The sequence below is a fragment of the Apiospora marii genome, assembly GCF_038362585.1.
Source record: "Apiospora marii strain CBS 49790 chromosome Unknown utg000007l_segment0_segment0, whole genome shotgun sequence".
In the NCBI taxonomy this organism is placed as follows: domain Eukaryota; kingdom Fungi; phylum Ascomycota; class Sordariomycetes; order Amphisphaeriales; family Apiosporaceae; genus Apiospora; species Apiospora marii.
Window position 1 is genome coordinate 1904622 of NW_027117379.1, and position 20443 is coordinate 1925064.

General features: G+C 49.7%; 9 protein-coding genes across 9 annotated transcripts; 1 reads left to right on the forward strand and 8 right to left on the reverse strand.

Moving 5' to 3' along the window:
* Positions 1–2415: 2415 nt before the first annotated feature.
* On the forward strand, positions 2416–3000 carry PG985_010981 (uncharacterized protein; the record flags this gene model as incomplete). The annotated part of the gene is made up of 1 exon (XM_066830748.1): positions 2416–3000. The coding sequence occupies one exon, from the start codon at positions 2416–2418 to the stop codon at positions 2998–3000; it is 585 nt and encodes a 194-aa protein (XP_066681430.1).
* Positions 3001–3438: 438 nt separating this feature from the next.
* On the reverse strand, positions 3439–4066 carry PG985_010982 (uncharacterized protein; the record flags this gene model as incomplete). Its single annotated transcript, XM_066830749.1, has 2 exons — positions 3439–3828; positions 3890–4066. 2 exons carry the CDS (start codon positions 4064–4066, stop codon positions 3439–3441), a joined length of 567 nt encoding a protein of 188 aa, XP_066681431.1.
* Positions 4067–5392: 1326 nt separating this feature from the next.
* Positions 5393–7117, reverse strand: PG985_010983 (chitooligosaccharide oxidase; the record flags this gene model as incomplete). The annotated part of the gene is made up of 4 exons (XM_066830750.1): positions 5393–5932; positions 6018–6579; positions 6646–6725; positions 6857–7117. The coding sequence occupies 4 exons, from the start codon at positions 7115–7117 to the stop codon at positions 5393–5395; spliced, it is 1443 nt and encodes a 480-aa protein (XP_066681432.1).
* A 2320-nt stretch (positions 7118–9437) lies between these two features.
* Positions 9438–10925, reverse strand: PG985_010984 (uncharacterized protein; the record flags this gene model as incomplete). Its single annotated transcript, XM_066830751.1, has 3 exons — positions 9438–9478; positions 9606–10564; positions 10654–10925. The coding sequence occupies 3 exons, from the start codon at positions 10923–10925 to the stop codon at positions 9438–9440; spliced, it is 1272 nt and encodes a 423-aa protein (XP_066681433.1).
* Positions 10926–11471: 546 nt separating this feature from the next.
* On the reverse strand, positions 11472–12572 carry PG985_010985 (Zinc-type alcohol dehydrogenase-like protein; the record flags this gene model as incomplete). The annotated part of the gene is made up of 1 exon (XM_066830752.1): positions 11472–12572. One exon carries the CDS (start codon positions 12570–12572, stop codon positions 11472–11474), a length of 1101 nt encoding a protein of 366 aa, XP_066681434.1.
* Positions 12573–13281: 709 nt separating this feature from the next.
* Positions 13282–15569, reverse strand: PG985_010986 (uncharacterized protein; the record flags this gene model as incomplete). The annotated part of the gene is made up of 5 exons (XM_066830753.1): positions 13282–13341; positions 13436–13608; positions 13649–13790; positions 13828–14011; positions 14122–15569. 5 exons carry the CDS (start codon positions 15567–15569, stop codon positions 13282–13284), a joined length of 2007 nt encoding a protein of 668 aa, XP_066681435.1.
* A 350-nt stretch (positions 15570–15919) lies between these two features.
* On the reverse strand, positions 15920–17366 carry PG985_010987 (uncharacterized protein; the record flags this gene model as incomplete). Its single annotated transcript, XM_066830754.1, has 4 exons — positions 15920–15950; positions 16312–17026; positions 17171–17267; positions 17295–17366. 4 exons carry the CDS (start codon positions 17364–17366, stop codon positions 15920–15922), a joined length of 915 nt encoding a protein of 304 aa, XP_066681436.1.
* A 622-nt stretch (positions 17367–17988) lies between these two features.
* PG985_010988 (uncharacterized protein) lies at positions 17989–18950 on the reverse strand (the record flags this gene model as incomplete). Its single annotated transcript, XM_066830755.1, has 2 exons — positions 17989–18662; positions 18725–18950. 2 exons carry the CDS (start codon positions 18948–18950, stop codon positions 17989–17991), a joined length of 900 nt encoding a protein of 299 aa, XP_066681437.1.
* A 953-nt stretch (positions 18951–19903) lies between these two features.
* On the reverse strand, positions 19904–20422 carry PG985_010989 (uncharacterized protein; the record flags this gene model as incomplete). The annotated part of the gene is made up of 1 exon (XM_066830756.1): positions 19904–20422. The coding sequence occupies one exon, from the start codon at positions 20420–20422 to the stop codon at positions 19904–19906; it is 519 nt and encodes a 172-aa protein (XP_066681438.1).
* Positions 20423–20443: the final 21 nt, after the last annotated feature.

Sequence of the window (20443 nt, forward strand, 5' to 3'; positions counted from 1 at the left end):
TCGATTTTAATTTAATTTAAAATAATATTTAAAATAAAAAATTAAAATATAAAAATTAAAAAAATATAAAATATAAATAATTCGTTATTATTATTATTATCGTTTTAATAAATAGCGAAAAAAATATAAAATTTATTAACGTTATTTAAAAATATAAATATTAATATTATTTAAAAAACGAAATTAATATATTATAATATTTCGTTATTTAATTTATTTTCGTATATTCTTTTTTATTAAACTTTTCTTTTAAAGCGTTTATTTTATTTAAAATTTATTTTCTTTTAAATATTATTAAATATAAAATAAAAGTATTTTTAATAATATTTAAATTCTTTATAACTTTTCTTATTATAATAAAAATAAATAATAATATTTAAAATTAATATAAAAATAGTTATAAAAATATAAAAACCGGTAATATTATTATAAAAATTAATATTAATTTTTAAAAAAAAATTCTTTTTTTATAATTTTAAAAATAATATTATGAAAAATAATTCTAATAAAAATTAAAATATTATCGATATTACGAATTAAAAAAATTATCTTTATTTAAAAAAAAAAAGTTTTAAAAATATTAAAAATAAATAAAAATAAAATAAAAAATTTATTAATAAAATAAAGATTTAAAAATTTTAATATTATATTTAAATAAAAAAGTTTTATATAAATTTCCCGAATTTTTTTAAAAAACTTTTTAATATTAAAATATTTATTATAATAAATATTATTTTATTTTATTTATTTAATATTAAAAAAAAAAGTTATTTTTTAATTAATATTTATATTAAAACTTTTTTAATATTTTAAAAATAATATTATATTAAATATTTTTAATAAGCGTTAATATATTAATATTATATTTATTTTTAATTATTTAAATATTTTTATTTTATTTTTTTTATTTAAATAAAATATCGTTTATATTATTTTATAATCATTTTATCTTTATTTATAAAAATATTAGAAATAATAATAAAAAATATTTTAATTATAATAATATTATTATTATTAAAAGCGTTATTTTTTTTTTTATAATTAAAAATATTTCTAAAATCGTTATAGAAATTAAAGTCGTCGAAATTTTAATTCGTTTTAATTTTTTATTTTAATTTATATTTTTAAAATATTAATTTAAATTATATATTTTTAATACGATTTATATTTCTTTATATTATTTTAAAAATTTTAAAGTTTTATAAAATTTAAATATTTTTTTAATTAATTTTTAATTTTATATAACGTTAACTATTTTTAAACTTTTTAATTATAAATTTAATCGTTAACGAATCGTAAATAAAAAAAGAAATAAGTTATTTAAAAAAAATTATTTAAATAATTATTTAAAAATAAATTATTTTTTAAATTTCGTTTTAAATAAAATAAATTTAAAAAATAACTTCGAAAAAAAAATTATATTATAAATAACGAGTTTAAATTTTAAAATTTTAAAAAAAAGGATATTAATTTCGTAATTAAAAAAATCGAATTTAAAAAAAATAAATAAAATATTATTTTATAAATCGAAAAATAAAAAACGATAATAACGAAAAGAAAATAAAAATATAAAAAATATATTATTTAAATCGTTTAAAAATTTAAAATTTAATTTAAAAAAATTTAAAAAAGTTTTTATAATATATAAAAAACGTATTTTATTAATAAATCGAAAACGAATCGTTTTTTATATAAATTATAACTGTAAATTATATTTATAAGTTATATCGAAAATTAAAAAGTTAATTTTAATAAATTATAATATATTTAAAATAATCTTTAAAATTTTTTAAAATTATTTATAAAATTTATAAAACTTTAAATAAAAAATTTTCTTTATTTTTAATAATTTTTTATAAATTTATAAATATAATTTTTAAAAAAATAAATTTTATAAAAAAAAATTTAATAAAATAAAATAAATTATAGCGCTCGATATTTTAATTAATAATTAATAAATAATATAACGAAATAAATTATACCGTTACTTTCTTAAAATAATAATAATTATATTAATTATTTTAAAAATATAAATCTTAAAGGGTATTAATTATATATTATATCGAAATTATTCGTTAATCGATATTAAATTTATATTTTAAAAAATAATAATTAAAGGGTTTAATTTTTATATAATAAAAATTAAAATAACGAATTTTTTTATATTTATATAATAAATAAATAATTATTATATAAAAAAATATAAAGTTAATTTCCCTTTATTTTTAAAAAATAAATTAAATATAAATTACTCGAGCTTATAATTTATTATAAAAAAGTAAAAAAATTAAATTAATTAATAAAAAAAGAACTATTATATATATATAAAAAGAAGTCCAGCCTTATATATCTATACATTATAGGATATGTAAGTCAATATTTCACACTCCAATATCGACGGGCACGGTGCAGGCCATGGGTAAGTACGGCTGGGGGTTCCGCACGCGCGGGCCGCTGACGGCGGTCTACCTCGCCCGCGGCGGGGACGCGCGGACCTGCGCGGTCGCGTTCCGGGACCCGACCGACAACGTCCTCGCCAAGCTCCACGAGATCATGTTCCGCGTGGCCCTGGCGGCGCCTAACGCGTCCAGCCCGCGGGCCGCGGAGTTCGTCGCGCGGCAGCAGGCCGTGGCCATCGTCTACGAGTCGCGCTACGCCTACCTATGGGCCGCGCTGGGCATCACGGTGCTGGCCGTGGCGGCGGTGGCGTGGACGGCGTCGGGGTTCTGGACCCGGGGCCGGGCCGTTTCGCTCAGCCCCTTGGAGACTGCCAACGCGTTCGGTGCGCCGATACTGCGAGAGAAACAGCCCGGGGCTTCTAATATGACGATCGCCGAGCTGATGAAGGTTTATCAGGATACCGAGATCCAATATGCGTCGACTGTTTGCAGTCCTGGTGGCGCAGAGGATACGGCGGCAGGTGCCCCCAACAAGAGGCTGCAAATGGGTCTTCCGGGGCATGGCACAGGGCCACAAGCACAAGAGCGCTTTACTGGCTAAAGAGCTTTTCTCAGAGCCTGTTTGGAGTTTTGTTTTCATTCACCTGAAGCATGAAGATTTGGGGCTGTGCCCAAGAGTATTGAAGAGGTTCTTCATAGAAATTCGCTTGATAACATAAAGGAATGTTATATATACAAAATCCAACCCGGGTGACTCCTGCTAGAGCAACCAGACCCCAGACCCAGACCGCCTTGATATCAAATCAGAAAACATGAAACCACCAAAACGACCAAATGGTCCTATCAAAAAAAAAAAGAAATGCTGGAGAAAAGGAACCATCCAAATGCTACCCCGCTGCCCAAATGCTTTCAAATGTCCCAAAAGAATGTCGAGAATGATAAAGTCGCCGCCAAGAGGTGAAAAAAGCCCAATTGGTGGTTATGCCAAGCTAGTGGCTCGAGAAAGGCACCGCCGTGCGTCGTAGTAGATGGCTGCCATCTATTTGGGGCACTTGCCGTTGCAGACGCTGAGGCACTTCTTCTGGATGAGGGCGAGGACGGTCGAGTTGCAAGTCACCGCGCAGGCGCCGCGGCAGACCTGGCCGCCGGTGAGGGGGGCGGGCTCGGGGTCGCGGGCGGTGAGCTCGGACCGCTTCTTGCAGGCGGCCTGGCAGGCGCCCTTGGCGGCCGCGTTGGGGATCGCCGTGCAGACGCCCGCGCAGCCCTTCTGGCAGAGCTCCTTGGCCTTGCCCTTGAAGAGGCCGCAGGCCCGGTCCTCGAGGAGGGCGCGGCGCTCGACCTCGGCCGCCTCGGCCTCGGGCTCGACGGACCGCTTGCGGTCGCAGGAGGCGGCGCAGGCGGCGGAGCCGACGGGGTTGGGGATCACGTTCTGGTGGAGGTGTTAGTAAGGAAGGAAGCAGGTAGAAAATGTTGAAGAAGAAGAAACTCACGCAAGCGACCTTGCAAGCGGCCTGGCAGGCCTTGAGAGCCTTGCCCTTGAGGAGGCCGGCGCCGCAGGAGCGGGCGTGGAGCTGGAAGGGCTCCATGTGGGTGACGTTCATGCTGGGCATGGCGTTGATGCCAGTGGCAACGGCGAGGAAGAGAGTGGCGAATTGAGTGAACTGCATCTTGGCGGTGTTGGTTGGTGAAGAAGAAAGGTGGTGAAAGGTTGTTTGAAAACGGGGTATCAAGTGATGAAGTGAAGAAGGTAGTTTGAAGTGAAGAAGGCGACTGGCGCAGGCGGTTCGAAGTGGAGCTGAGTGCGGAAGAGGACTGTTGGAAGTTGTTGGTGGTGAGTGATGAGGAAAAAAGTTGTCTCTTCGGGTCGATCATGAAGTCCTTATATACAGAATCTCTCTCCTATACTACACTCGTTTCCTTCAATGTTTCCTCTCGCGAAGACTAAAAAAAGACTTCACGATGTTGAGCTCCCCGCTTGCACGATAGAGCTGAGCCTACCACCCACCATTTGCTGTGATGGCAGGGATGTTGTTTCGAAACTTCGCGCCGCCTCGTTGGCTAAGCCTTCTGCTCTGTCGTTCTCTGAATGGGGTTGACAGGGTACCTGTGTCTATTTTCGAGCTGTCCACTGAACTTTAAAAGAGAGGCAGTGGTTGAAAGTGGGATTCCATGGCACCCGAAGTTTATTCTCGGAAGTCGCCAAGCCTAGCGATGTGAGCTTGGCTTTTGCGGCTCTGCGGGCGGGGCCGCTTTTGGGCTCAGAAGTTCACGACGGCATTGGGGAATGGGGAATTAGGCCAGTGCGCTGGGTAGATGGTAGGGATGCGCCTCGATCGGGTGGCACCCGAGCAGGGATGTGGGCTTTAGGGGTCGCATAGGCAGTGCCTATAACATGACTCGGTCACGTTATGCGTTCACAACCTCCAGCCGGTAAAAGTGGGAAACGCGTTTCGGATCGCAACAAAATCAGGGTCGTCTGGATAGATAGGTCAAAGTCAACTGTTTTTTTTTTTCTCGTTATCGTCTATTCTGCTGACCTTTGGAATGTGGGAGCGAGTGTAACGGTGAAGGGTACAAGGATGGTGATTCAAGAACGAGATCCATCGAACAAGCTACCCAAAGCATATAAGCGAGTGATGGCAGGGAGGGAATGTTTCCCTCCAATGGCAAGCCAGCAACGTGTTTGCTGTTTCTAAATGGGTATTTCCGTTTAGGTTGCACGGGAATCAGATAGATGGGCTGTGAGTTGCTCCTCAATGCAACATACCTTGTAACGATTCGATGATAGCAGTTGAGTACTGTAGCAGTCCTAATATTTCCTAATGTTGAAAGTAACGAGTGTCTTATGTGACATCTGAGTGTGTGGTTAATATTGGTATAGAACCTTGAGGGCGTTCTAAATATAGGCCCTGAGCGATTGCCTTCCGACGGCTATCCCCTCTTTCAAACTCGCGTCTGCAGTCCCTTCAGTGAACTGGGTCGACTGGAGTATCTCAAGACCATCTCCCCCCTTTCCATCTCGGCAGCCTACGAGCCCGCGAAGACCGCTTCCCCCACGGCACGATCGACTGCGGATAATAGAACCGCTCCTCGGGGTCGTACCGCAGCTTCAGCCTCTGCAGCCTCTCCAAGTTGGTCCCGTAGTACAGCATCTGCGCCTCGTCGCGGCCCAGCGTCGGGTCCGGGTAGTTGGCGTACGCGCCCCAGCCGTCGGTGCCGCCGCTGGCGCCCAGCGCCGCCGTCACCTTGGCGACCCAGCCGTTGAGGAACGCCGTGCCGTTGGCCGGGTACGCCAGATTACTGTCGACGGCGTCGTAGAACTGGATGATGAACGTCTTGTCGCGGTGCGCAAAGGCCGTGGCGGCGTTGCCCGGCTGCGCGTAGGCCGAGTTCGCCCCGCCCGCGGCGTCGATCTGGAAGAACCAGCGGCGGTCGACTCGGTTGGCGGTGCCGTACCAGTAGTCGACGAAGGCCTTTCCTACGCTGCCGCTCAGGCTGTTGAGGGTGAGGCTCTTGGAGAAGAAGTTGTCGGGCTTGTTGTTGGTGTTAGCTGGTGGGGACTGATATGGACAAAGGTATGGGGGAAAGACAGGGGAAAGACAGGGGAGGTTCTCTTACCGGACCGGGCTCTAGGTAATCGACAGGAACGTCAACAGCGCTCGTGTTGACGGTGTTATCGACGGAGTAGTGCTTGATCGCATCGAGCCAGTCGACCTGATGAGACGTGAAGAGAGTGCCGTTGGACGCAATCAAGAACTCTGCAAGCCCCTTGTTCATCTGCTTCTCGTCGCCGTAGAACAGACCCTCCGCAAACGGGCGGCCCTTTTCGTAGTCGGCGATGCGGAAGTTGAGCTCCGCGGGCATCTTGGTCTTGATGTAGTCCTCCACGGCCGCGAGATGGCGGGCGGCGGTGCTCTGGTTCCAGCCGAGCGTGACGCGGAACCAGGTCAGGTCCGCGGGCGCCTCGAACGTCTTGAGCCGCCAGAGCGCCACGATGCCGAAATTGTTGCCCGCGCCGCGGATGGCCCAGAACAGGTCCGGGTTCTGCTCGAGGCTGGCCTCGACGACGCTGCCGTCGGCGAGCACCACCGTGGTGCCCTCGACGAAGTCCAGCGCGAGGCCGTGCGTGCGGGAGCTCATGCCGTAGCCGCCCGAGGTCATATGGCCTGATGCGCCAACCCTGTGGGTTTACAAATTAGTATAAACGCACTCTATCGTCAGGGTTGAAGATGAGTGCTTGACATACCTGGGACAGGTTCCATGAGCGATAGCACGGTTCCCTTGCTTGATTAGCTCCGTGGCCATGTGCCCCAATCGCGTCCCAGGCTCGACGATGGCGGTATTGGTGAGAGGGTCCAGAGTGACGTTGCGCATGCGATCGAGTTGGATAACGAGATGGCCGCTTTCCCCCCAAATCCCCCGGAAGTGTAGCTATGGCCACCTGACTTGGCATTTACCTTGAGTTTCAAGTCTCTGCCGCACTTGACGGCGCCCTGGATTTGCGGAATGGTGGTGGGCACTGCGATGGCGGCAGGGGTATAGGTGGGTAGGCGGACGTTGTAAGCTGCCGCATCGCGGATCCAGTCCACTGAACCTTTCTCGTCGATGGGAACACCGGATTTTCGAAGACAGTCATTGATGCTGGTCCATGATGTGTTGGTCGCGGCCTGAGCGACGGACAGGAGGCCGCCAAGGACCAGTATCATACGCAAGTACATGTCTTCAAATTTGTCCCCAAAGAATTGGGGTGTCCGATTTACCGCAATCGAATTCTACTTATAAAATGATGATGAAGAAGAGTTTAGCTTGAGCCTGGCGGAGATGTTTTCGTTGATATTGGGAAGAGACCCCCATTTTAAACAAAGACGTTGGTGCATTCCAAACGTGCGACACCTACGGCACGCTGTTGAACAATGTGACCCATTTCAGCTCAGCGCATGCATTGATAACCGTTAGACAAGCCGCGTCAATCCCAATTGGGAGTTGTCACTAGCTTGGGTCATATTGCCGACTCATCGGCGCCTCAGGAGATCGCCGACGTAGTCTTCAGATATTGCTGACAACGCCGTCCGCACCGATGGCTGCATATACTACATCATTATATTGATCATCTCCTCCGAGTCTTGGGATTTCGCGGCAATACTTTACACACTGGAAATTACTGTAGATTTAAAGTTATGGGCAAATCATACAAGCCGACAATACATAAGGTTTATTTTAACGAACCTCTGAAAGAAAAAGTATATTAAGGCGTTGAAATAGTTTTTCTTAGTTGAGGCCTTAGGTTATCCTCATGAATCGTATACAAGACTGAATTCTGCCCGGCAAATAGAAGCCGGAACCTGTACACCGACTGGACCTGATCTCAGCTGCCCACAAATCTGATCGTTACTGCATCCGGCAATCGCTCATGCTCGTCTCCTAATCAATAAGCCTCAGCTCGACTCTTGCCGCCACAAGTTCGACAAGTCTGACTATGTGTAACCGGAATCTCTTTCCTGGTGTACTCTTCTCGTAAGGGAGCGCGAAGGGAAAGGGGGTACCACAGACCAACTTTATTGACGACGTCGCCGACCACCTGTCGTAAGCTTCAACGCCCAGGCTACACACGGCGATCTGCTGTAAGCTGGTTCAGCATAATCACAACGCGCTAGAAAACAGATTCGTAACGGATCTCCAGGTATGACCATCTACGTCATTGCCGGCTCCCCTCGGAGCACGCATCACCGACATTATCAACCGACTATCGCCATATGCGTGAATAGAGATGTGAAACGTCACCGACCCAGAAGCCTATATAGATGAGAAGCAAGCAGGTACAACGACCATGTGCCTTTTGTCTATACGTGTGTGTCGATCGATTAGCCACGTACGTGATGGCCAGCTTCACACATATTTTTCATCATTAAATTGTCAATCGCCGAATGAGCCGGCCTTGGCTAGGTCACGGTAGGATATCGTTTTCGTGCGAGGTGACACAGTATGGGTCTCGGCACTCCGATTCTTACTGGGCGCCACCTCGCATCTAAAAGGGGATACGGAGAGGCGGACATCTGGAAGTGGGAAAAGCCTGGTTAGCCTTGCGTCTGTCAAGCCCTCGCGTGCCTCAAGGCTGATATCTACAGCGCTGGACATGGGGCGGCAATTTGGATGCATGTGGGTTTCAGCATCTTTTCAATTGAGCATTTCCGATGATGCCATGTTCACTTTACGTTACCTATGATGCTTCACAGTGCAAAATTTATGGAGCATGACCACAAACTAACATGGCCAATTTTGAATTTTCCATCGTCCGTAATTGTCCACGTTAGTGAACCAGGAGGATCCTTTGTAAGTCGGCCCCTTGAATACTGGGTTCACGGCGCCGGCGAGTTGCAATACCTCTACCATCTACTACGGCACAAATGTCCAGCACGGTAGCCACTGGCTACAGCAAGGACCCACTGCCAATAATGCGTTATGTTTTCTCTCTTCCAGATATGTGGTCAACGGCTATTACTCTCCTGGCTCCTGTTCTCAGGGTTACACTCCAGGGTGCGATCCCATTACCGCTTCCGGCACAGGCACGACAATATGTTGTCCGACGTGGGTAGTTCCAGATTATCGTGTTGCTGTCGGTGGATGGTGGTGATGCAAAGAAGTACCTACTGATCTTCGGGCGGTAGAGGGTTTACTCAAACCTGTATCCAGCCAATCAAATATGACACTTTCGGCTGCCGAACCGATATGGCATCGGCCACCACAACAGTGACCCTCACATCCATCACAGTCTGGGGGGAGACGTGGACAGTACTCGACTGGCGTATTTAAACGACCTGTTCATATACGCTTATAGGCAGGGTTGAATTTGCTCGCTCTCGGCCGAGACTGCCTGCTCACCGCTTCTTGCTTTCAGTCTACAGATACGCAACGATGTCCCTATTACGAGCACCTTCCCTTACCCTTCCGTAGCGACCGGTACTACTGCTGTTCCTACTGATACGACCCCCTTCCCATCTGCAACAAGAGCTCCCGAGCCGCCCTTCGTGCGGCGCTATCTCACTCCCTGTCGCATACGGCAATGAAAGGTGATACGACACCTGCATTCAGAAGTGTTAGTCCAATCGCTCGCTCTACAATTACCGTCTTGTACCCATGGGTAATGAGTGGCGGTTACAGGCAAGTGAAGTCGAGGCCGGGATCGCAAGACGAAAAAGAGAACCTCACCACTAAAGAACAACCGGCCCGTCGCCGCATCATGCACGACCGACGTGGACATAGGCAAGACCTCCCCCAACCCATCTTCGAGCACTTTCTCCACCTCCCACCCGCCGTCCGGTCCCTTGCCCTTGCGGATGCGCATCGCGGCCGCGGCGACGCCATGCTCGCCGAAGGGGTCGTTGAGCACCGCGCCGATGTCCTTGGCGACCGGGAAGACCGGGGCCCAGACGTCGCCGTCCCGGTCCACCATAAGGTTGTCGATGGAGTACCCGACGTCGACCGTGTCGGCCTTGACGTGGCGCAGGGACCCGTTCCGGGCGGGCTCGTAGATGTCGACGGTGCCCAGGAGGGAGCTCGGAACGTACAAGCGGCCGTCGTGGCGGTTGCGCACGAGCCCGTTGGGGAAGGCGAGGCCGCTGGGGATGGCGGCGTGGCAGTCAGGGCGGCTGTCGCTGTCTATGTTGCTGCTGGTGCAGTGGGCGACGCTGCCTTGACTGAAGAAAAAGGCTAAGATACCACGGACCCATTGGTTCTTGCTGTGCCCGTGGTCATTGACGACCCAGAACGCATTCGTCTCGTCCCCGACCGCCGCGACGCGGTTCGGCGTCATGATCAGCGGATGCGAGAAGGTTTCGAGGTGCTCCAGCCCCGTGGCCTTGCGTCCCCCGATGGTCCGGAACACCTCGACAGTCTGGTTGCCGCCCGAGGCGGACTGGTCCTCGAGGACCCGGCCCGTCGCGGGATCAACCGAAGGCTTGACGTCGATGAGCCATAACCGCACCCCGGCGTCGGGGTCGTCGCTGCCGCTCATGCCCAGGACGTTCAGGACCCCGTCGCCGTGCGTGCCGGAGTAGCCGGGGGTCTCGAGGACGCGGGTGGTGAAGCCCGCGCCCTCGGGCTCGTCGATGTTGAGCACCGTGACGTGGCCGGTCAGGCTACGGCCCGAAGCGTTATACTCTGCGACGCTAATACGGTCATCGCTCCCGATTAGTTTCAAGCGCCATTTGCGACAAGCTGTCAGATTAATCTCACTGCGGCTACATCGGCAACTTACTTGGGAGCCCACTGCATCCGCCCGTTCGGCTCGGAGCACGCCAGGAACAGCTGCCGCGTCCCTTCAGACAGCCACATGTCCTCGCAGGCCTGCAGGCGCTCGTCCTCGATCCGCCGGCACTTGTACGGGAATGCGCTGAGGGGCTCTAGCGTGTGACCCACGCCGAAGAAGAGGCGGGTGCCCGTGTACAGCACGGTGTGGACATTGCTTTGATAGAGGCTCGCCAGAACGACTGCCAGGACTCCCAACGAGAAGCTCGTCAGAGCGCCCATGATGCTTATCTAGTTTATCTGGTCAGCCGCGATGTGGCAGAGATGCGTGGACTGGGGACCGAATTGGGCTTACGCCGGAGCGGGTCTACGGCAAACAAGCTAACTGCCAAGACGACGATGCAAGGGATCAGCGGTGATGTCACTGGTTCCGACCTGGGGTAGGGAATTGTAAAAAGTCGACTTCGATCAATTAACATACTTCTGAAGCAACGGTCCAGAATGAATGAATTATTTACATTTCGAGAATGGAAAACGCAACCTTTCCGCCATCGACTTGAGGGGACGGCACAATCCTCCCGTCTTATGTGTGGTGGAGCCCCCCATCTCTGATTGCTTTTCGAGCCATCCACCCGCTTGCCGTCTTATCTCATTGGTTTCCCCGATACGAAACATGCGGCGTAGCTAAGCACTAGTCGTATATCCGAAGCATTAATGCGCTTACGATCTGTTCTTCACCCGGACCCATCCATGATAGGCCCCGTTCTTCCTTGCAAGATCTTGGCCAACACCTAAATCGACCCAGTCCCTCAAATCATTTCGGTCTCCCTATGACGTGTGCTTGATGACGACCTTGCCCTTGGACCGTCCCGTCTTGAGCCGCTGGAACGCCTTGGGCGCGTCTTCGTAGCTGAATACCTCGTCGACAACGGCCTTGACCTTGCCCTCCTGCATCCACGTCCCGATCTGCGCGAGGGCGTCGTGGTCGTTCTTGGCCATCATGAGGCTGAACTTGCTCTTGCCGCCGCCGAGGAAGCCGGGCAGCAGCATGCGCTCGACCAGAGTCTTGGCGGCGCCGAGCGACGCCGACGCGCCCACCTGCACGAACTGGCCGCCGGGGACCAGAAACGTGCCCGCCGCCTTGTACAGGTCCGCCGGGCTGGACCCGACGTTGTCGACGACCACCTTGAACACGGGGCCCTTGGCCTTGAGGACCTCGGTCACGTTCTGGGTGGCGTAGTCAATCACCTCGTCCGCGCCCAGGCTCCGGCACAGCTCGGCGTTGCCGGCCGAGCAGCTCACGACAACCTGCTTGCAGCCCAGCGCCTTCGCCATCTGGATGCCCCAGGTGCCGGTGCCGCCACTGCCGCCGTTGATGAAGACGGAGTCGCCAGGCACCACGTAGGGCGCCAAGCTCTGGTAAGCAGTCAAACCCGCGGTGCCGACGCAAGCGGCGTCGACGGGATCCACGTTAGCCGGGAGAGCCGCGCAGCCCGCGCGCGTCGCGATGACGAACTCGCCCAAGGTACCGAAGCGGCAAGGCTCGAGGCGGCCAAAGACTCTTGTCCCCTCAGCGAGACCGCCGGTGCTGTTGGAGGCCGACGAGGCGACGACGACGCCGGCGTAGTCGAGGCCGGGAATGGCCGGGTGGCCGAACATGGCGCGGGTGCCCAGGCCGCCGAGGCCCTCGGGCAGCTTGTAGTCGATGGGGTTGATGGTGGCGGCGGTGACGCGGACAAGGACCTCGTCCTTCTTGCTGCCGGCGGGGATCCCCTGGGGCTTCGGGTGCGGGGCGTCGGCGCTCAGGTGGAGACACGACTCCAGGCTGGGCGAGGCCGCGCTGTAGGTCCAGGCGCGCATGGTTTTGGGGTGCTGCGCGGCGCCGCTGCTGCCGCCGGTGGGGGCGGCGGTGTCTTTGGTGTCGGCCATGGTTTTCCGTGCTTCTGCTGCTGCTGCTGAGACGGTTTGGTGAGTTTGCAGGTGGGTGGATGTGCGTGTATGTATGACTGGTAAACTTTCAAGGATGGATCGATGATGCAGTAGTGGTATTGAATGTTGAAGGTGGGGGAATGGACGCCGCCTACTGTACGGGCGGCCGAGGAATGTTAGTGTGTTTTGGAGGAATCCAAGGTCCTCAAATTTCGTCGTCAACCGGCCCACTTAAGCAACGGATGCCGCCGCCGACCAAAACTAGGACGCGAAATTACGGGAGGGGCCTCCGTGCTACCAAGAGTAACCAGCGACACGTTGCTGTGCTACCAGCTGGAGAAGCTCTTGCATTCCCTGTGCGAAGGTGCCGTCTCGCTATTGTCAATCGACCAACATGCGATGCGAAGGGCTGTTTGCGCCCGGTTGACTACATAGTCGTGACGTCACGGGCCGAGCTTATACAGAAGCTAGGCTTCTCGTGATAGTCGACTCCACTAATGTGGCCTGAAGCAAGCTAGTGCGCCGTACGTAGTTTCCTCAACTGTTGCTAGACCTTAATACATATCGCCGGATCCCTTGTATGCTTGACCTTCGACTACCTCTTCCACGTCCTGTATTTCACTCCCGAATGCAAGATGTCCCGAGCTGGTCTCTTGGGATCCGTTTGATGTTTCCGCGGGACAAGACAGCACACCCCATTTCAGTTTCCCTACTGCAAGCCCATAGAGATCATGCTCGTTCCTTGGCGCTGCTGTCTCGTTTTGATCTTCTGTTAGCCTGCTGGTAGATAGTTCTCTTGTATCAAACGAGATCAACGAGTCCAGATCCCCTGGAGGGAAACAATGGCAGGCAGCGGAAATTACAGCAGAACAGTTCCCCATGACCACCATCTTCCCGGGCAATTTGACGAAAGCAAGGCCTATGGGAATGATGGCCAAGACGAAGCAGAGAATGAGAGAGATGAAAATCGCTGGCGGTGAATCCAAGAGCCCTGTAAAGTTGTCCTTGACGTTGTAGGGATAGTATGGTCCGTGACCTGCCGATTTATTAGTATAATCAACTTGTGTTGAGCTGACGATTGATATAGATATAACCTTCCTTCAAGGATGACAAGGTAGATGCAGTTTGAAAACAGCCAATGTAGTACTGCACTGACGACCAGCAGTGGGACCGACCAGAGGTACGGTAGTTGTAGTCGATAGCTTGAAAGCTGCTGGCCTTTCTTATGGGTCACTCGTAAAGGAAGAAACCTTACACTATAGCGCGCCCATTCATACTCACTCGACATCCGTGTGAATAGGCCGTTGTATGTGAGATAACACATGGACAAGATAACTTGGGGCAAGTTAGCTAGAACCAGTAGGGTTGCGGTTGAAGGTGTTATCTCGCGGGGAAACACATGCACTTTGGGATTTCGTGTGTTGTACCCAAATTGTGTCCTACATCGGCACGAACCGGGGTGAAATTAGTATCTTGTTCTAGTTTTGTCTGGACTGAAAGTTTCTTTCCATGCTGAATTCTCACGGTTTGAGAGGAGGGAAATACTAACTCTTTTAAATTCGTGATGCTTGCTGCTGCGTAAATGAAATATCCTCCCACAGCAAGCCACAGTGTAATTACGAAGTATGATGATGCCCATATGGAAACTGGGATAGCGGAGCCAAACCTTCTGGTTCGTGTCTTCCACGAGGTGGAAACGGGCTGCCAAGAGTCACTGTGTGATTTGCGAACAGCGAAGTCTTTCCGGCTCCACGAGCACAATCCGAGTGTCGTCCCGTCCGGTCGAACAATGAACGATTCAATTGCATCACCCGGAGTCACCAAAGGATCTCTCTTTCTGTGTTTCACCAAGATGATGCAACAAATAATGCTTTTAGACAAGCACACCAGGCAGACAATCCCCAACAGTTGGTTATTGACATCAATTTTGCAATCAACACCGTAAGGTTCCGAGGGGCAGTAATGTGCTTTCATGCCATAATAATCATCCTTAAGTAGATTCCGAGTCTTTGGTCCCTGGTCAACACGCCCTGTACTCAGGTTCATCGTGATACCCAGGTCAAGGGAAGCTGCAAACGGGGGATAACTCGATAGTAATGTATCTTGGTCCGTCGCAAAACCATATTCGAAATACCAAAGAGGACTGACGGCATGAGCGAGTTCCGGCTTGACTGGTGGTATTGGGTCGCGGTACACTTCGGCAGGGCTCCATCCTTTCGTCTCTCCGACGTTTTCGTTCGGGTTGCTAATCACAAGAACTCCGTGCCGGTACTTGGTAAATGCACCCTTCTCACTGTAGCGCGAGTAGCATTCTTGGAGAGTGAGGTTGTCCCAGCGGGCTGAGGATGCAGAGATCCTCCGCAGTTCGTCTGTGGCTTCAGCCTCGCACCCGTCCAGGGTGTTGCATCTTCTATTGAGATGATCAAATGATATACACCCTGCCCCGTAAGCATCGCATCCGATGAGGCGAATCGGCCCATCAACTTCTGATCCCTGAATGAAATCTTCTGAGCTTATGGTAAAGGTATAGTCCGTGGATGCTTTCGTTTCGAGGACCGAACTGTTGAAAATCAGGTGGAGAGGGACGATTGACAATGCCAACAGCAGCCACAGCACTGAATTAATGGTGGGTATCGAGCGGATGTTGTGCAGTGACTGGACACCAATCTCAAGCCAGCGGCCACGCGCATGCGCCTTGTCGACCTCGCGTCGAGTAGGCGCTGCCAAGACCTGCATGAAGAAGTTCGACGATGCGAGAATGGCCGTCGCGATTATGTTGAGAAGAACGTGCAGGGCCGTGTTCAAATGGGAGGAGCGATCGCATCGGCCAGTGAACAGCCGGCTGGTTCCGCTCGATGACGACCAGCCGCCGCCAGCACTCAAGACCGAGACGAAGAAAAGGATGGCGAGCAGTATGGTAACAAAGCATATCAACGCGGTATTGAGAAACGCGGCACCTCGCCATCCGGCGGGGAGCTTGCAGCCTGTTTTTGGCATGTTTCAAGTATGTTCATGCGCTGAAGTGAGGACAGAACACGCTGGCTGTATAACGATGAATGTTCCACAGACTAGAGTGGTAGGAATGGCTGATAGAACGGGTTTGTGCGAATTCGGGCATATTTATGACAGATAAACGTATCTACGTGTTACTCGTAAGGCATGATCCAGGCTTGAAATCTGCCTGGTTATGGTGTGGTGTGGAAAGACAGTATGATGAAATCGGGGGCTGTGAGACGCAGATCTACATGGCACAGCTCGTGCTCTTTGAGTTCTATACGGATACGGAGCTAGCTCAGTGGAAGCCAGGTGTTGGCGGTAAATCATTGTGGGTGACACAGCATCAAGAGCTACATGAGCACGGGCTTGATTTCATGGAAGCTGGTGGGATAGGTATACTTACGTACGTGTACTTGATTATTACGTAGAGCGAAGCCCCAAGGGAGCGGGAAACTCCCTTCTTCTTCAGCCCTCTTTTGGCTAGTGCAACAGATGTGCAGAAGCGACTTTGAGGACACACCGAATAGCCAGATCAATCGACAATGCTTAAAGCACTCAAATGTAATGATTCATGGTAAAAACACCCAAGTTCTATTAGTATACGAATGTGGTAACCCGATTACTACTCTCCTATCATCCTATTTCTATTGCAATGCCCATCAGCGGAACCGCTAGTGCCTCCAGTTAGTCGGCGAAGAAATTGTTCATCCTCCCCTTGATACTGGTCAGCTCATCCCAAAACATTGGCATGCTCTGCGGGATCTTGTGGCCCATGAACGCCCTCAGCGCTACCAGGTCCACCGGCAACGTCCCCTCGTCGGCGTACAGCCCGTAAATGGGGGCGTCGCTGCCCGCCTCGACCGCCTTGTCGACGGCTTCGTCGATGCGGCCCCCCTCGATCGCGACCGCGGCCCGGACGAAGCCGACGACGAAGTGGACCCAGAGCTCGACGTCGCGGGGCGAGAGCGCCGGCGGCGCCTGGCGGAACTCGAGGGTGCGGTAGTGGATCTTGGGCTTGTGGCTGTAGCAGTTCCACTTGAAGTATCGCGCCTCCTCCCGCTTATTCCTCGGCTCCTCGGCGTAGTTGGGCACGTAGTTGACCACCCCGGCCAGCTTCGCCATCCTGGTGCAGCTCTTCATGGCGCGCCAGAACTCGCACAGGTCGTCGACCCGTTTCGGCTTCCCCACGTCCTCGGGCAGACAGTACGGCCTCGATATCGGCATCTGCAGGCTTCTGGCGTAGCGCCTGTTCGTCCACCCGGTCGGCATGAGGTCATCGATGGCCTTCTCGAAGATGTGGGCGGCCAGGAACACCCGTCGGGCTTTTCTCACCGGGACTTCGTTGGACCGGTTCACGACGTCCTGCTCGGGGAAGGAGATATGGATGTGGGTCGAGCAGTTCTTGAAGAACTTTGGTTGCGTCGTCTTCAATTCGCTCCCGACGACGGACCAGACGTCTTGGAGCTCCGACTGCTACTCGATGCTTCTGTCGTACGAGAAGATGCGCGACTTGATCTCCAGTGGGACCGCGAGGTCTGCAGTAGTAGTAGTAGTCAGTGGTGGGTTCGATGGGTCAGGTATCTTGGAGTGCGTCAACGTACCGCTCGGCTTGATGACGCCACCGCCTTCGATCGTCTGGTCGTTGGAAAACTGCCATCGCCGGTAGTCATCCTCGTGGAGGAAGAGCTTCGCCTCGAGCTTTGGAAAGAGCTGCTAGATGAAGACCTCGCTCTGTGCGTCGCAGTACTCCTCGAAACGGTCGGATTTGGGGAATTCGAGGAAGACTGCTGGGGTCATCTTGACCACCGTCTCGATCTCGACGCCGAAGCGAATATCATCCGAGTCTCGAGACTCCTAGTCTAGGCCGAAACGAGGCTTCTTGGGGAGATTATTGAGAGGCATCTTGAATGGCTTAGAACTAATTGATAAGCTTGATGTTCTCAATATGGTCTGATAGCGAGTGCAATCAATGTGTGTTGGCATAAAACCTATCGTACAGAAGACATGAGCTGGGGGAGAATGATGCAAAGTCGTATTGGTCTCGAAGTGGTGTGGATTGGTATTTCCCATCCAGATTGTTTGACTTGCTCCGTGGTTTCCGTTTCTCATACCGTGCTGGCTTGCATAGCAGCTGCAGCGAAAATACGAGTGGAATAGCTGCTTATCTGTCACGGAGTGTTTGTAATACGCAGAATCTGTCGCCAGCTATTCCATGTCCAGCAATTTATTACTCCACTGCCAACCAGTCGTTTCTCTACAGCTCTACGGTTGTACAATGTGGTTCTTCCATGCCCAGAGACTTACTCCACAACTAAACCATCGTCTTTTTACAATAACAACATAGTGAAACGTTGCATCCTCCCAGCGTCGATTCGAATCCGCCAATGGCCGCGATCGACCCTTCCCAACAGGAACTGGATCATGCGCGCAGCTCGAACCCCTCGTAATCTCCCAACTCCGCAGGCCCCCTTCTCGCCCTTTGCACCTCTGAGTCATTTGGCGGGGTTTCAACCTCGCACAGGGGCGTTGACTGGAGCTCTCCCGTGCGCGTCGCCTCTTGTTCATGTTGCTGCTGGGTCTTGATATCATCATCACCATTACGACTATACTTGTCTCCGGACATGTAAGCGCCATAGTCACCGCCAGTGACATGGTCCTGCCGTTGTTCCTTGTCATTCTTCAGGCGATTCAGCAGGCGCCACAAGAAGAAACAGCAAATCCCCAGAAGCGCGGACAGTGGGATGCCGAGACCCAGGCCCAGGCTAAGCCCGAGTTTCTGCTCCCCGCTCAGGCCGCTGTCACTGTTACTTGGTGTTGCCGACGTCGATAATGAAGCGGTAGAAGTTGCCGGATTAGATGATGTAGCCACGCTGCTGTTGATGGAGTCGTTGGAAGTTGATAATGGAGACTGGGAAGCAGAGCCGTTACCCGAGGCGGTGATGTTGAACTCCCGGCTGATGGCCTCGGGGTTCTCTTTCCCCTCGAAGAAGAGGCTCAAGCTGAAAACATGACTGTGGTCAAGAGTCTGGTTCGTGACGACGGTCCATTTCCAACTGCCCTTTTTGGAGGGTAGCGAGGGTAGCGAGACATTGCCTATAAACAACATGTAAGAATCCGCATGTGTTAGACAGAACAGGGACCGTCGGTAAACTTACGAAAGATATGCTCGGCATTTTCTGGCGGACTGTTGTTCTGGAAGAGGAGCAGCGAGATGGGTTCCTTGAGGTCAGTGTTCGAGGCCCACTCCACCGTCAGGCTCGAGCCGACGGGGTGAACAGGGTTGGTCGCGAAGTCCACGGCATCCCCTTCGAACTTCTGCGCCGGATTGACGAAGACTAGCTCGCCAAGGGCCGTAATCGAGAATATTAAGAGTATATGCATCCATGTTATTGTTGTTATGAAAGCAGAGCGCCGCGGTAACGATAATGTGAGAGGCATACAGGTCTGTCCGTCCGTTTTCTCCTTCTTTTTACAGCAAAATGAGGCAGACGTATCATAGAAAGTAAAAAGACCCAATACCGGGACCCTGGAAGAGTGGGAACTAATACTACCTGTATGTCAATCTTCCAGCCGGGAAAGGCCAGCCCTACATGCAAACGAGACACAGTCTGGCAGCCTCCAGGGGTTGTGTAACACACCATGAGCATCAACTGAGTGCTTCGCATTAGGGCTGGTCTGAACTGCTTCCCCTTTTCATCCGCAGTGCGACGTATGGTTTTGGGGCTCTGGGCCTCTAGTGCTACCGGCATAACGGCTACATGTTTTGGAAGGATGTTCTGAAGCTTCATGTTACTTGGACCGGTATCTTATAGTCCGCTTCCAATGCGTGTTCTAGTTAATGCTAAGTCATCCCCACGAACCCTTTCTCAACGTCCCATGGAGCCATGTTACACTGCACTTTCTCGGACCGGCGCTTGTTTTCCTTCTCGCCAATCATTCCCAACTAACTTGTCTTTCTCTGCAGGATCCTCCTGCAAGCCCCAAAAGCCCAGTATTGGCAAGTTGGACTCTTCTACTCGCAGCATCAGAGCCTGATTGTTGATCCGTATATGAATGCGCCCAGAAATAAGCACTAAGTCTCAGCTGTGGCGCGTTTTTGTCAGGTCCCAGCTGACCAGCGTCAACGCTAATCGTGGGTTCCTGGCGGCTGAGCAACGATCTAGCGCGCCAGCCCCCCTCTGGAACGATCCGCCCAGCAGTTAAGTTGGTGGGCAAATCTAGCGTGAAGCCCCCCTGGACAGCCTGATGGGGAGTGCCGAAAAAAAGGCAGACCGATGACCTAGGATACCCGCACAGTGAGAAAAGGAGACGCGTCGAGCAATGCTAACAACGTGTCAATCACGTTCAAAGCGCTCAATTTGCAGCTTCCGTCTCTTTCGATATACCCTCCGCCGCATAATCATCATCAGTTTCGCTAAAGTGGTGGTGGTGCTGCTGTATCTGGGTGTCGGATGTTGCAGCGGCTTGGAATACTTCTGCGACGCAGAAGTGTAGATCGTTGTCTGGATGCTACTGTTGGGAGGAGATGGCGAAGAGGCCGTCAGCATCCTCTGCATCTTCGTTAGTGCCGCGTCGGCTGAAATAGGCAAGTGGGTTCCTGGATGGGGTGTTGTGTTGACGACAATAAGTTCTCGGAGCCTCGGCGTGGACTCGCATACAGCACCCCCAGCAGCGTGATGGCCAAAAGTAAAGGGCACGGCGAGATCAGGGACGAGCGCCACCATCGTAGTGATAGAGGCATGTTGCCATCCAAGGCACGCTAGTTCTTCTAGATGCAGGTCAAGGCAATCGTGCACAGGAGCTCTGAGCTGAAGAAATCTGAAAGTAAAGTAGGGAGAACCCGAGCATATCATCGCAAGAGCCCAGAGGTGTCT